General features: G+C 31.9%; 1 protein-coding gene across 50 annotated transcripts in view; it reads left to right on the top strand.

The window, feature by feature from the left end:
- Positions 1–16,004, top strand: part of LOC145294072 (uncharacterized) — a 616,260-nt gene that overhangs the window by 201,733 nt on the left and 398,523 nt on the right. For all 50 annotated transcript variants that reach the window (XM_080141108.1, XM_080141084.1, XM_080141083.1 and 47 more), the window contains exon 3: positions 10,210–10,308. In XM_080141108.1, coding sequence (XP_079997234.1) covers positions 10,210–10,308 — 99 coding nt within the window. The remainder of the gene's footprint in view (positions 1–10,209; positions 10,309–16,004) is intronic.

Here is a 16,004-nt window from a genome sequence, read left to right as displayed (position 1 = left end):
AAATAGTAGGCTAGACATGTTCTTCAAGCCCTGTTAGGACACCTACTCTAACAGAAGTCATGCATTCTTTCAAGTTATATTTAATGTAGTTATACAGTAAAAGTCTGCAAATTCCAATAACAGAATATTGATGATGCCTTAGTTGTCAAGAGGCTACAAGATTTGTGCAATAGAAATTTGAGCTTCACCAACTATCACTGAAATAGTAAGGTAGTCTGCTCGTATGAGAGCCTACATGAACAGATATTGTCCTCATTTTCTTTTGGTTATTACTTGGGCTATGACAACAGCATATTCTTTTCATTGTTTTGACTATCGAGTTTAATCAACCAAGAACCACATCACTCTATATAAAAACATATATCAACGGATACACACTCTAGAGTCAAAACAATGAAAAGAATATGCTGTTGTCCTAGCCCTAGTTATTATAGTTGCAGCATGTTAACCATTGTGATAATCTCTGGGTTTTCTCAGGTGTTTACCATTAGGAATCTTGAACCGCAGTTGTTTTCACCTTAATTTCTTTAGCTTTTGAACACCTAGTTTAATGTTATGTGTTAAAAGTTATTTATCCAAAGTGATTGAATTTAGCTGGTTGTCATGAGTTCAATCCTTGGGTTGGGTAGTCTGTATTTTTTTCTGGTTGAGTTGCAAGACAAATATAACCAGGGCAACTATTCTTCAAGTATGAGATATGTCACCATAAGCATCTAAGAACGAGAAAAATCTACACCCATGGATTCAATAACAGAATAAAAATAATGATTATAGATAATGATAGACACAAGACTTAAACCAGAGAGTACAATCGTCAACACTTTGGGATTAGTTTGTATTATTTGAATTATTCGAACTACTGTTCTTGACTTGGATGTTATGTTTGCACCATTTCAATCTCTAATCTTCTTTAGATCCATCTTGTCCATCTGTATAGAATTTCAAACTGGAGCCTTTATTTAATCCACCTGGGTAGATTGTTCTTGTTCCATCAGCTATGATTGAGTAGAAATGTTATAAAATTTTTATTTTAATGTGAATATCATCTGTAGTGATTATTAACCCTTCAATCTTCAGAAGATAGCCACTTAGAGCTGAATTTAACTTAGCATTTTATCCATTGCGCCATGGGTCTAGGCGAGCATTTAAGATTATAACGCGAAATTAGAACATCAGGCAAAAAGTAAATAAATTATATTTAGAAAATTAAGGTTTATAGAAGGTAGAACAATGCAGAGATGTAACGCAGGCCTGATGAAGGGATGGCTTCCCGAAATATATAGCGTCATCGATATGCCACCTGGCACAAGTACATAAGAACATATTACATGTAGAATGTTATATATAACTTTACATGTACACACACATACACACACACATTGATTCAATAAAGTGAAACTGCATGGCTGGTTACATTATTATACCTTAAGTTGCTTCAGTGCAAGTCTATCCATTGCATTTCCGCGTTGTTCTGCCTTCTATAAACCTAAATTTCATTTGTATACACATTAAACAATGCGCAAGCAATTTACTTTAACCTTTTATAAATTATTTACCCCCCCCCCTTCAAAAGTGCTCCTTTTCCCCGTTTTTATGAATTTATTTGTGTATTTAAATATTTATTGCATAATTTATTGAATAGGAATGTAACAGTTGCTTCTGTTGCCTACAGATTATTTCATGGTTCTTGTCAAACCGCAATGCTTAAATACCGCAGCTGAACAGACCGAACCTACGATATACATTCACATTAGACCCTCTGCATAATCATACTAGTGTTTGCTCAGATGTACTGGCAATCTCCTTTCAAATTGTATTCTGCAGTCCTGAACATACTGCCTCAGAACCGTCTTAATGAAAATGTAGTATCAGTGTCACATTTTCGGAGTTCTGTATTGTCTAACTATCGTGATGTTCCTAAGTTTTATGCATTCCCTAATTAGTTTAGTAGCCTCTGTGTGTTGCTGTTTTATGACCATGGTTTAATAAAGGGGTGAAAAAAAGGGATTTCCAAAAATATTTGATTAATTTTTAATATTGTCTGTTAGCTCGTTTATATAGTTAATTTTTTTAATGTTAATCTGGAATACACGTATGTTTATGGACATCGTTTTACTTAGAGATAGAAATACCTTTCAGGTATAAAAGATGAATCTTTGACAGTATTTCTTTAATTTTTTTTTTAATATTAATGGTTCACCACTTGTCAAAGTGGAAGCCACTTGAGGATAAAGATTAATGAGATTGTCAGTTGGCTGTTGGAATGGTACTATGAAATGATTGATTTAGAGGACGATTCAGCACATACTTGACATTTGACTTGAAGACGACTGTTGTAGTCTGTAGGAAATCAGTCCCATGGTAACATATTGCACAGGTGGGAAGTTCTTGGAAAGAAACTCTGTTCATGGTAGTTCCATTTGATTTTAGGTATTGTTATTTACATGTTTCAGACTGTTTTCTTCATATTTATTGCTGACATTTTTGCAATGTTTTGGCCACTGTATTCTTTGGCCTTCTTCAGGTGCCTTTCGTCATAGTCTGTAACTTTCCACTAATTTTGAACCGAATCCTTTAAACTGAGTAAATGGATGAAGATATTCTAGAGTGAATTCTCTTGAGGGATTTGAGTTTAATCCCTGTTAAAGGAACTTTAGAAGTTTATTTATAGGAGATCTTTAAACATGGAATATAGAATTAAAAAAAAAATCTATCACATTGAATTAAATAAATGGTTCAGTTTGAAATTTCCATGAAATGACTAGTTATAATATGGGTTGCAGAGGTGGATGTTTTAGAAGGAATCTGATTCATAAGAATGTGAAAAGTCTGAATCAGATTTTTAAAATTTAAGTCTGAAGATTAAGATTTTTAAAATAAGGAATTTGGAATATTAGGAGTCAAAGTCGGATTTTACTCCTTCCGACTCCAGTACTATTGGCATATCTGAGGAGGAGCTGTTCAAAGCACTCTTTTTCTGCCTGGATAGGATACAGGACCAACTTCAAAATCTAATCTTCTCTCTGCTACCTTTTTCTCACAGAAGTGACGTTGCAAGCCTATCTCTGCTGTATCGTTATTTTTATGGCAGATGCTGGACTAGGTTTCGTTCTAATATCCTTCTCCTCATAAGGAATTCACGGCAAACATCTACCTGGTTGCAGTCACTTTCAGCAATTTTTCTTGCTCTCTATCTGTGACTAAAACTAAACAAAAATTTTAATGGCAAAGCTTTCTTTCCAGAACTGCTAGTCTGAGACACTGTGCTGCAGAGCTGCTTAATATGGCCATTTTCAAGTCCAACATAAACAAATTCTTGATGAGCCGTCCTCTAAAAAAAGTTAACTCCTGTCCAATTTTTATCATCACCGATCATCACAGTGTTATTTCACCTGAAACTCATTAACCGTTATCCTTGAGTGGCCTCAGGGCCTTGATAAGTGATGACTCTAGAGTATATGTATATCAAAAAAAATAACCTGATCATGATTAAACACACCTGAAGAAGACTGGAGAGCCAACGCTGTGATAATAGCAATAGATTTCCCTAGATGCCGGAAAACTTTCTATTTTAATAGTTTCTTCCCTCAAACTGCTAGACTTGGGAATTTTCTTCCTATTTTTTGCAAACAATCAACGAGAGAAGAATTATTTTGGAGAGTCAAAGATACCTTTCATAGAATAAGCTTTGATGTAAAAAAAAAAAAAAAAAAAAAAAAGCGAAAATACCTTTTGATACATTCTATAAGTAAAATCATAATCTTCACATATGGGCACATGAAAATGATTTTTAGAGATAAAATACAGAAATATTGAAATTTTTATTTTATTTTTTTCAATTGCTGTTTGATAAAATCGACCGGTTGTTATTTATTTATTTTTATTTTTTTTTAGAAATTATTTAGAGCGCTTTTGCGTTGTATGGAATGCAAGGTCTCATGATTGAGGAAATATTGATTATTGCTCTCTCAGATGTCGGTGATTCAGTGTTCTTGTTTGGCAACATTTTCTGGCTGAGTGAACGAGGAGGAGGAGGAGGAGGAGGAGGAGGTTAATCAATTTTACTCTCTCCTTTGAATGCTATGCTATTTTCAAATTTTTATTTTTTTAATATAAAGATTTTTTTTTTCCAAAATAATTGATTAACCTTTTTCATCAGTTGATGTCAAATATCTAAGCAAAATCTAATTTTTGTATTATGGCAAATTTTGTTATATTTTGTTTTTCAAAAGCAAGAACATATTACGTACGATAATATAACAATGGCCTCTCTCCCCTCGTCCTATTTTTTGTCTTTCTTTTTCCTTTTTATCTCTCTTCATCTCTATGCATCTCTTTATATTTCTTATTTCTTTCTCTTTTTCTTTTCTCTTTTCTCCTTTTTCTTTGGTTTTCTCTTTTTGTTTCCTTTTCTCTTTTTCTTTGTCTGTTTCACTTTTTCTTTGTTTCTTTTTCTCCTTTTTTCCTGTTTTTCTTTCTTTTCTTTCTCCTTTTCTTTCTCTTTCATACACACACTTCTTGCTAGCGCGCATATATATATATATATATATATATATATATATATATATATATATATATATATATATATTTAGAAATTAAAATAAGTTTACCAAGGTAATCAAAAAAATAAACTTAAAATATATTATAAATATTAAAGAGTTAATATTTACAAGTAATCTCAACCAGATGTAAAAGCTCAATAAAACCGAAAAGGAAATAGAGCTTATAATATGAACAAATGATTAATAAAACATGTTAAAAAAACATCTTGAAAAAGAGTTAAAAACATATTTAATTTTAAAAAGGAAGCACAAGATAAGTAGATAGTCCTTAATCCGCGGAGTTTCGACGAAATACTCTCCTTCTCATCAGAGGGCAGGAACTAGCAAAATGCGGGATCGGATTTTGCATGTAAAAGTATTTAATGAAACCACAAGTAAGTCACAGATCTTACTTGGTTAAAAAAAAAAGGGTGAGGTAAGGGGAATAGGAGGTAAAAGAAAAAATGATAAAAAGATTTCACATGAATGGATAGTCCGGTGAAGGGTAAAAAATCCAGGAATGGTAAAATCCAAACACGGTCGAATTAAAAACTTCCAATGGAACAGATTTAAATATTTTTGTTTTATGTTCTATTAACATAACTTTTTTCTTGTACAGGGAACAGACGTTTTCTAATATTATTGAAACTCACTCTCCAGTTCTCACAGTTCAGCAGGTCAGCTGTCTCCAAATTCCACACTGTGAGGTCTTGTCTAATCACTTGCTTCCAATTCTTCCTTGGCTGGCCAACCTTCCTGCGATTTAGGACATCTATGCTTCTGCAACAGTTTATCTATGAAGATGAAAGATTTCGCATGACGATACTAACGTAATCGATTAATCTTTAGGATAATCTCATTTATATACAAATAAATCCACATTAGTTTTTATTATGTAGTGAATGAGGTGAACACTCGCCAACTTTAAATTTGAGTCAAACCTTATGTTATTCTTTTAGATCTACTAATCGTTGATCAGTTCAAGCTAAATTTATGGGTGTGAAATCTAGTCAGTTCAAAGTGTTTGATTTTCACATAATAGTTTTTTTAATATATGGGTGTGAAATCTGGCCAGTTCAAAGTTATATGATCTTTACATTTTTTTTTTTTTTTTTTAAATGTATGGGTGTGAAATCTAGTCAGTTCAAAGTATTTGATCTTCACATAAGTTTTTTTCTTTTTCTTTTTTTTTTTTTTTTTAACTAGTCTTGCTTATAAGGAGCTTTCTAAATTTGACCATATTGAGAAAAAAAATGAGAAAAATCTTCCTCTCAACCCACACAGAATGATGCCCATGACAAGGACAAAGGAGTGTTCTTAAAAAAAAAAAAACTTTAACCAAAAAAGAAAGATACTTTATTTACACTGTGTATATTTGAATGTTAAAATATTCATTGATTTTAAAATGTTTATAAAACTATTATCTGATATCTATATAAATTTAAATATGATTTTCGTTTCTCAGATGATCACTCTCATACTCAGATATGCATCTATTTATTTGTATATTCGCAATTAATGTTATGTTTAGCGCTAAGTAATATAAGCAAGTTGGGCCCAAAAGATAAGTAGTGTTTATAACAGATTACGATTGCAGATATTTGAGTTGCCTTGAGCAAAAGGATGGCATTATATAACTCCTCCTGGTGATCTGTAGGATAAAAAAGCGACAGAAACTAGGGGAGAGGGAGGGGTGCTTCTTAGATCATCCTATTTTTAGCTTATTAGAACCTGATACGTTCTGAATTGTTGCCTACAGAAAGAAATTGCCCAACCCCCTCCTCCTTGAAGATTAGCTATTTCTTACCCAGGTATATAAAAAATACCTGAAAAAAAAAAAAAATGTAGAAGCATATTTGGTGTTACTTACCTCTGATCCTCTATCTCCCTCGGAAGATGTTTTTAGCAACAGTCTGGATGCCTCCTTAGTTTTATTTCAAGTCTCCTTGCTTCAAATGTTGTTGGAAACAATCATGTAATTTCTTTCAAAAGTAACAGCAAAGAATTTGTGAAAAGAGTAATCTAACTGTACATGAATCTTCATCATATTCAGTTTAGAATCTGTTTTACAAGGGTCATTCCAAAAGTAAAGCCTCCTATTTTTTTAAACTCAAAATGTTGAAGAACTACGGGAGTGGTGCCATTAAAACAAACTACTTTTTGTGCTCCAGAATTTATTTTTCTATATAGTCACCATCATTCTCAATGCACTTTTGCCAGCAATGAACGATGGCTGTGCATAGGCGTCTGGAGTGTGCTTTGTCAAACGAGGGTTTTTCTAAAAATAAAGTTTCCTATTTTTGTTTTTTTCCTTGTTTCACCATTTATCTAACACTTATTAACTACTAGCCTGGGTGCCTGGCGTTGCCCGGGTATTTGGAGGTGTGTGTTGAGCAAAATAAAAATTTTTTAAAAATGAGTGGTAGTAGGCAGGCAGGCACGAAGCTGTACCACAAAGGAGGAAAGGAATATGAAAAAACAATGTGACGTCTTTGCCATTATGTCTATCACCAAACCGAAAGTGGTGAAGGTTTAAATTAAGGCTAGTCAATCGAAAAGAGGGAATGGCTTTCAAAAAAAAAAGCGACTCCACCTTGTAGAAAAGTGCCCAGTTGAGGGTGAAGGAATTAATATTTTTAGCAAAATTTTCGATATTTGGCCTCTGAAGGGTCGAGCTTCAAAACGATACAAATCTTGTGAAAATCCGTCGCCTATGTCAAAAGTTTTAGGCAGACATTCAAACATACATAAATACATTTAAACAGACAGGTGAGATTTCTATTATAGATGATCCTAAAGTTGCCTCTGAACCTTTATAAGTAATGCCTCCTACTCTCAAGTAAAAAAAAAAAAAAAAAAAAAAAAAAAAAGTGCTCTCTCAAAGTCTACCTGACACTCATTAACACTTATCTTAGAGTGGCCTCTGGGCCTTGATAAGTGGTGACATCCCAAGTAAAAAAAAATCACAAACATTGACCTATGTAGATTTAAAAAGAAAAAAAAAGAAGTGGCAGAAATAGAAATGTGTGATCGAAACATTTTTTCCTTGTTTTCTGTTAAAACATTTGTCATAAGAGAATATTCAAGCATTCCTTTTTATGAGGCTGCAACTGCCAGAAAGTACCCCCAGTTAAAAACTATTATAAAAGCTGGAATATTAGAATTGCAACAGGTTCTTATATTAAATATTATTTTCACAAGTTTTAGACAATCTAACCTCCAACCTTCTTTAGGGATATTTTATCAAACTGGAATTTGCACGAAATTTCCAACAAAATTCTTTAATCCACGGAAATAGCATGTTCTTATTCCATCAACTATGACCAGGTAAAATTCTAAGTAATTTGCAATTGTATTTTTGAGTGCAACTCCCACCGAGGATTGAACCTTCAGTCTCCAAAAGAGTGTAACTTAGAACTGAATTTTACTTAGTACTTTATCTATTATGCCACAGGTTTCTGCTACCTCCATTGCTTAAATAAAAAGGTCCATCCGAAATTTCATACAGATTTGCATGTTCGATAGAAAGATTTTCGAATTCAACAAGAAACACCTGAAAATGGTCAGAGGTTACATTGGCTGAAATGTGAGAATAACAGTCGGAATGAGAACAGTAATCCAAATAATCTAATAAATAAATAGCTATATGTCTGTCTTTCTCCATATTTTCAAATTCTATCTCTTCCGATCTTAAATCACAGAGCGACGCTAGGGGCCTCAAATGATTGGAGTTTTTATGGACTGTTTTTTATGGACCGTTTTTTTTTTATGGGTCTTTAACCGATTAAAATAGTTTTTAGGGGGCCAAATAGGGTAAAAATTGAAAGGTCCTTATACATTTTGCACATTCATCTTGATTTATTTTTAATCAGTTCATATGCGTGTCACATTGATACAGTGGTAACGTCACCAGCTTTGAATACTACAGTTTTGCTTTAGATATCAATTTTAGCTGATAGCACCCAAATAGTCAAAAAAGAGTCCAAATTGAAAAAAAAAATCGTTATACATTTTGTACATTCATTTGAATTTGTTTTTAATCAGTTCATATGCGTGTCACGTTGGTACAGTGATAACGTCACCAGCTTTGAATGCTACACTTTTGCTTTCGGTTTTGATTCTAGATGATGGCACCTAAATACTTTTTTTTTAGCTTTGAAATCACAACTCTATAATAATATATATGAAATATGGATGAATTAAAATATATTTATTTACAACCGGGCAAAGCCCCCTCCCTTCCTAGTATAAATTGATTTTTAATATTCATATTAAAATAGATGAAACTTGCATTATTTGTTGACACATAATATAAACCGTGTTTGTAAGGATTTCATTGAAATGTATAATGCATAACTTTTTATAACCATGATTTCATACCATATTTTTGAAATGTGTTTTTGATGATTGACAAATGGTTATCTTCAACTTTCGTTTTATATTCACATAGTTTTATTGTAATCAAACATTTTCTATGAGATGTTTTGTTAGTCGGTCAACTGGTTAGGCTCAAGTTTGAAACGGCATTTTTTATTGGTTTGCCACACTTTTTAGAAGTGTCCAAGTATCTCTGCCAGAAGATTTGATTCTATTCTGCTTTGGTAGCTATACTTATGTTTAAAATAGTATTACATCAAATGGACATATAATATGGATCCTTGATTGGATAGGGCATAGACGATGGTCACATCGTTCAAATATAGCTTGACCCATGCTGAAAAATGCAAATTTTATAAATGTTAAAAATGGATAAAAATGATTGAAAGAACATTATTAATGAACACAGCATTCAATTGTGTACAAAGTTACGCCTATTTTTATATGATTAAATTGTTCGTTAGAACAGTTAAATGTTCTTGTGTTTTAAGTGTGTATATCTATTTGTTTTTGCATGTGTGTGATAGTATGCATTCGCGTGACAGTGTATTGTCTTCGTTAGTGTGTGAATTAAGAATATTTATTTGCTCTCCTCTTGTCATGGAGTAAGGGGGAGAGTAAAACATAATAATTTGATGGCTTATCTCTTATCCCTCTATGTCAGGAATGTTGAAATTGTAATCTTTTTACGCTTGCCAGCCAGATCAATGAGTTATAAAAATCATTTCAATTGTTCAGAATGGTTTGGAGCATGTGGACATAACTGTAAGCATGTCACATAACCATTATTTTCACATTCTTATCAATATCTCACTGGGAGCATCATTTTAAACAAAAATATAATTGCTTTCATAAAGTTTGTTTTGGAGGCGTGGCTTGTATGTTTTTGCACACGCAGTTGATCAATTAATATATAGGATTTAAATACTGTATATGTTGGCGTATAAGGTGACTGTCAGATAAGACAAGTTACAAAATTGGAGCAAATTTTAATAAATTTATCATATATCGGGTGTATAAGACGGCTGCTAAATCATGAAACCATGTTTATTTAGCCTAGGCTAGAGATTTCAACACCCGGTATCTTATGAGATATTGGTTTTTAAGATGATTTTTTAACTTTAAGGGTCATCTTATACGCTGAAATATACATGTCACTTCTATAGATACATCTTAATATTTTTTTTTGAAAATGAAATTCTTTTGTTTCCTTGTTATTGGTTATTCCTATTGTATTAATTAAATACAAGTTAATGTTTTTAATACTATTGTATTTATTTTTCTCTTTCAGAATGGCCTCAATGCTCTACATCTCGCTTCCAAGGAAGGACACCTCAATATTGTCACAGAACTGCTTAGAAGAGGAGCAAATGTTGAAGCTGCGACTAAGGTATACTTTTATTTCTTTTTTATGCGTAAAATACAAAGATATTATGTACATATGTGTGAGCTATATTCAAAAGATAATAATCTGACAGAATGTATCAGTGATAAATATAGAAATAAGGAATCATGCAAAAGAACAGGCCTTATCAAAAATATAAGATAAGTAACAGACTGCAATATCCTCTGGCCAACGCTTTCTTCACACGAAAGCACCCACTGCTACCCACTACCAACACATTTCTTTTTAATCTTAATAACTTTCTTGCTTGTCCTGCTATCATGCATTTTGGATTCTTACTCTTACCAATTCACCACTATATATATATATATATATATATATATATATATAAATATTTGTGGTGTGAAGAGGCACAGCAAATAAACTGTCATGGTTGGCATGTGCTTGCTGTAGAGAAGTACTGGCACACAGTCCTGGAATCCTTTTGATACAAGAATAATACAAGTATACAAATGTAGGCGCTGTTGGGAGTCCGATGTGACAGTATGAAAAGATTTTTTGGTCAACGTGAGTGTTTTGTTTTTGGACGTTGCCTCGTTTGCCTGCGATTTTATTGTTGGTTAGAGAGCGAAAGAAGAAAAGGACTGTTGTTGATTAGGCAAAAAAAAAAAAAAAAAGCGAATGTTTCGTTGTCAGAGAAGGAACACAAAATAATCCAACTCGAGTTTGTATTTTGTTTTCGAGTTGAAAGAATTTACATGACTGAAATAGGAATTAAATTTAAAAAAAAATATTGTTTGGTCACAATATGTTATAGATAATTTTTCAATATTGTAATCTGTTAATCATGTATTCTTGATAAGACTTGTCATGGGTAAAATCATCACGTTATCTTAAATTCGCTTTGTTTCTATCAGTCTTTTGCTTTGTTCCTCGTTTCCATGTTTATTACATATGTACATATATTTTGTATTTACAACTAAGCTCCGTTCAGTTTTCAGTCAACTTTTCAACTGAGATTAAGCTGTAATATATGCTTCATCGGTTATAATCAAAATTGTTCGCTCCTTTTCGACTTCCTGTTTCTGCTCTGCAGACGACACTACAGGCAAGCAAGATATGGTCCCTTCTAATGATTATCTTCCTCTCAGATAACATGAAAGCCTCTGCTATTTCTTCGTGTAAAAAAATGGTTTTCTTGTCTGCTTAACTAGGACTAATTATCCAGCCAAATAAACAGCAGAAACTGGAAGACAGAACAGACGATCTTAACCATAACCGTTTCATTTTGTTACATACGCTTTGGTTTCAACATGGCGCCATTTTGTTGTTTTTGATTTGCACCTCGTTCTGAGGATTTCAGTCGTGACTCACCTGATGCCTCATTATGAGACTGGTTGTAAAAACTGGTCTGTTTTTATCTTTACTCATCCCTCCCTCTCTCTCTCATATATATATAATTTAAAATCAAAGACGTTTCTCTGCTTATTCTTATTTTACTGTTACTAAGAAAAATTGGAAAGTAATAGTTAAAATATCAATAGTTATCCCCCCTCCCCCATGTCAATTGATACAAAAACTATGAGTATATCCTCTGCTTTGTCAGTGTCTGCTAAAATTCATATAGAGTAATACCTCAATAGGTGAAGTTTAGAAAAAAAGCAAGAAAACGTCTCAAACTGGAAAGATAAAAAGAAACAAAAAGTTTGTTTAAAACATTATCTTAAACTACTGGTAGTAATAATGAAATAATAATATTTCTTCATTTTAACCTACCAGTAAAGCTAAAATTTATGTTTTTATGTTTGAGAAAATATATGCACATTTAACATGTGTTCTTACGGTAATTGGGAAAAAGTAACAATTTTATAGTTAAATATTGAGATTTATAAAGAATCGGGGTTGGGAATTTAGTAGGAATCTGTAATTGTATCAAAATTTGAGGGGGTGGGTGGATATTGGAATCGTCTCATCACTATATATATATATATATAAAGCTGAACGTCTGTGTGTGCGTGTGTCTGGTCACGAATAGGTTTCTATATGGTTGACTATTATAGAAAACTGATCATATATAATGATAGAAGATGTATCGAGACGCAGGAATGGGTATCTTTGATCTGACATAATGATGATTCATTAAAATTGTGGGGTCTGCGTACGCACCTGGTCCACAAAGTATGGAAATAAAAAATTTAAAAATTAAAAAAAAAAACGTTTACAAGTGTTTTTGATATAGATGTACATAATAATACTTTGATAAGTATGTTTTAACTTAAATAGGGATGGTATAATAAAATTGTGGGGTCTGCGTTCACGCCTGGCCTCCATAGAATGGAAATAGACACAAACTTTAATAAAGACTTAATATCTATCTGTGTAAGTATACTTTGATAATTATGTTTCAGTTTGAAGAAATATGGTATTATAAAATTATGGGGTGTTCATTCGCACCTGACCTCCATAAAATGGAAATATGTCACAAAGTTTAACAAAGTTTTTTAATATAGATCCACAGAATATTGTGATAAGTGTTTCAGTGTGAACAGGTATGGTATAATAAATTATGGGGTTTATCTATTTTATTTTTACTTTCATCATATTTTGCTTTGGTTTTGATACCCCCAAATTCGAAGCTCTCTTTACAGCCCTTCCTTTTCATAACCTATCATACTTTCATAAATCAGAGTCCATTTTCTGTAGGCTATTTTTGAACCCAGTCAACGACAGATACTTTTGCTAGTATATATAAAGTTTAGAAAGCAAGAACAATGCTGAATTTAAAAATTTTAAATAAGCATTTTTTTTGTTTATAAAGCAAGTAAGTTTCAGTGATATAACGTCCTCATAAGCAATAGAAATTAGTTTGAGTTTTCTTTTTCTTTATTCTTCCTCAAGGTATATTGTCACTAGAAAAGTAAAGTCTGTATGTTCTTTTAACAGTGATATTTTCAAATGTTCTAATCAGAAGGAAATCGCACGGTTAGTGTGAATTTTTTTTCCTCTCTCTAAGTGATGTAAGTTTAGAAACCTAGTACAATGCAGAATGTTTTCTGAACTTACAAATTTCAATTTGAACAACGCTTACATCAAGAGAATGAAAAATCCCAGAATTGCAACTTCTCTCCCAATTTTCGGATTTTGTAATTATGCCCATATGCATTTTTCTTTTAAAGTTGATAAGTTCTTTTTCTTCTGATGAGTCAAGGGCAGAATAAATTCAAGAATTGACATAATAATTATATGAATGATTCTGCACTATGGCACAGATGCTGTCAAGAATTGTACATGTCAACGTACTTAAAGAAATAAACGGCAAGATGGTCAATATCTTGAAATTTGGAATATAGACTTTTGTCATTTATTTGTGTGTGTGTGTGTATATATATAATGTAATATAATATATATATATATATATATATATATATATATATATATATATATATATATATATAATGCATTGGGCTTTATTATAAAGTGAAAGATTATTCAGGAAGTAGCCAGCTAACTTAAGTGTAATTAGCATTATTAAGCTTTGAACATCTTAACAGTGTTGCGCTGCAAAACTGTAAATTTCACATATTGTGTTCTTGCTATGTTGTATGTTGCTGCAGGCAAACACATAAATCTGACTTTTATATAGAATGCCAAAGATTAAAATTAATTGATATAATTTTGACCTAAACTTGGTGGATACTACATAGCAGAACCCCAAAACATTTATGATGAAAGCGAGTCAAAAAGATAAGGTTGATAAAGTTCTGTTGATTAATTACAAAATATACGTAATCTTAACTTTTTGCAAAGTAGCAACAGTGTTTGAATAATTTTGTCCAACCTTGCACCAAATTGTGATAAATTAAGCATAGTAATTACACATAAATACAGTATGCATAATATTGTGTGTGTGTATATATATATATATATATATATATTAAATAAAATCAGTTCCAAGAATTCAAACACAGCAAATATTTAGCATATGATCATTTTTGAAACAATTTGGAATGTGTAACTTTTATTTTAGATGGTTCCAAGAAGTCTGTGTGTGCGTGTGTATGTATATATATATATATATATATATATATATATATATATATTATTCAAGATAAAAGCTCAATGATTGCTAACAACAGAGTATATATGAATAGACAATGTTGAACTAAATTCCAGTGATCAAAATTTTATTAATTTTAATATTTAATTTTTTTTCAAATCCAAAACTTTGTTAAATTTTAACAGACTATTTTGCATACAAATGACTAACCAAAATTTACACATTAATTTGGCACCTTTATAATTATATATGGGTGATGCTGACCTGGTTAACTGCACAGACAGCATAATCAACAAACCTAGTTCAAAGTTTATGGTGCCTCTTGAGCTCAATTACAAATTAATGCTTATAAACAAGGTATGAATTTATCTCTTTCCTCTGCAGTTATGATTTTGAAGAGTGTATAGACTAGATTCTTTGACTTCACTTGATAAATTATCTCGGAAAATGAAGATTCAGATGTAATATCTGTTTTAATCATGATTACATCAGATAATCTAAACTTTCTTTGCCTTTAGAAAAATAGTTGTTTGCAAACCACATCTGATCTAAAAATAATTGCATAGGTATCACTCATTTGTGTAAGTTAATGATAGCAATTGGACAGCCATTTATATATATATATATATATATATATATATATATATATATACTTAGATACGGCACAATTACGTTGACACACGAGTCAATTGGGGTTAAACAACGATGAACCTGGCCAGTACCAGATAAGTAACTATTTGGAAATGCTAAGCGCTGTATATGCTTTCCTCGTATCTCGGCATTGTTTTCAGTCGTTCTGAAGTTATATACACTTGCAACTGGAATTAAAATAGTGCCGACTCAGGAAAGCTGTGGTTAAAGATTGTTCAACTCTTTCCACAATTTTACGTGCAGGCACCCTTTGGAGGGTATCCATAGTCTGACAAGATTGAACACACCCGGTTTTTTTTAATACCCTAGCTGTATCTAACTGGTGTTCTTCGAAATACTGTAATATCATTTTAAATTTGACTTTTTATTTCTGCGCACATTTACAAGGTTTCTTAATATAAATCCATTAGATCAATTAGTTTTTACAGAAAAAGAAGAAAAAATTTAGTTTTTATACTTAAATGAACATTAGATTGATAGTAAATCTTTAAAAAAATATATATCAATGTATAAGTCATGTATAGTTGATAAACGCACAGAAAAATGTGAAGTGTTAACATAATGGTACTAACATAGAAAAAGAGATGGAAGAAGAAATGCTTATGTAAGGTAGATAACTCCTATTATAATCTTCAAATTAAAAGATTACTTATCTGTTATTTGGATTCATTGGATTAATGTTCTCATCTTGAGTGTTATAATGTTACTCGAAATGATCCATAGCATAGTGAATATAGTGCTTGGTAAAATCTAGTTGTAAAGTTATTCTTCTGGAGGTTGAAGGTTCAATCCTCAGTGTGAGCAACAGTCATGGCTGATGAAACAAGAGCATGCTACCCTTGTGGATTGAATAAAAGGGTTATGTTCGAAATTCTGTACAGATTCCTGAGTTCAGCAAGATACCCCCTGACGAAGGTCGAAGATTACATTGCGGGAAACGTGAAAATAACACCCAAGATGAGAACAGTAGTACCAAAAATCTAAATAATATGAATAATCAATCCTCATCTCAAAAATTCAAAAGCGTAATGAG

The sequence above is a fragment of the Euprymna scolopes genome, chromosome 15 (genome assembly GCF_053919585.1).
Source record: "Euprymna scolopes isolate OS-2025 chromosome 15, ASM5391958v1, whole genome shotgun sequence".
NCBI classification, from domain to species: Eukaryota; Metazoa; Mollusca; class Cephalopoda; order Sepiida; family Sepiolidae; genus Euprymna; species Euprymna scolopes.
Note: the sequence above shows the minus strand (reverse complement) of the source record. Positions and strands in the feature narration are given on the sequence as shown.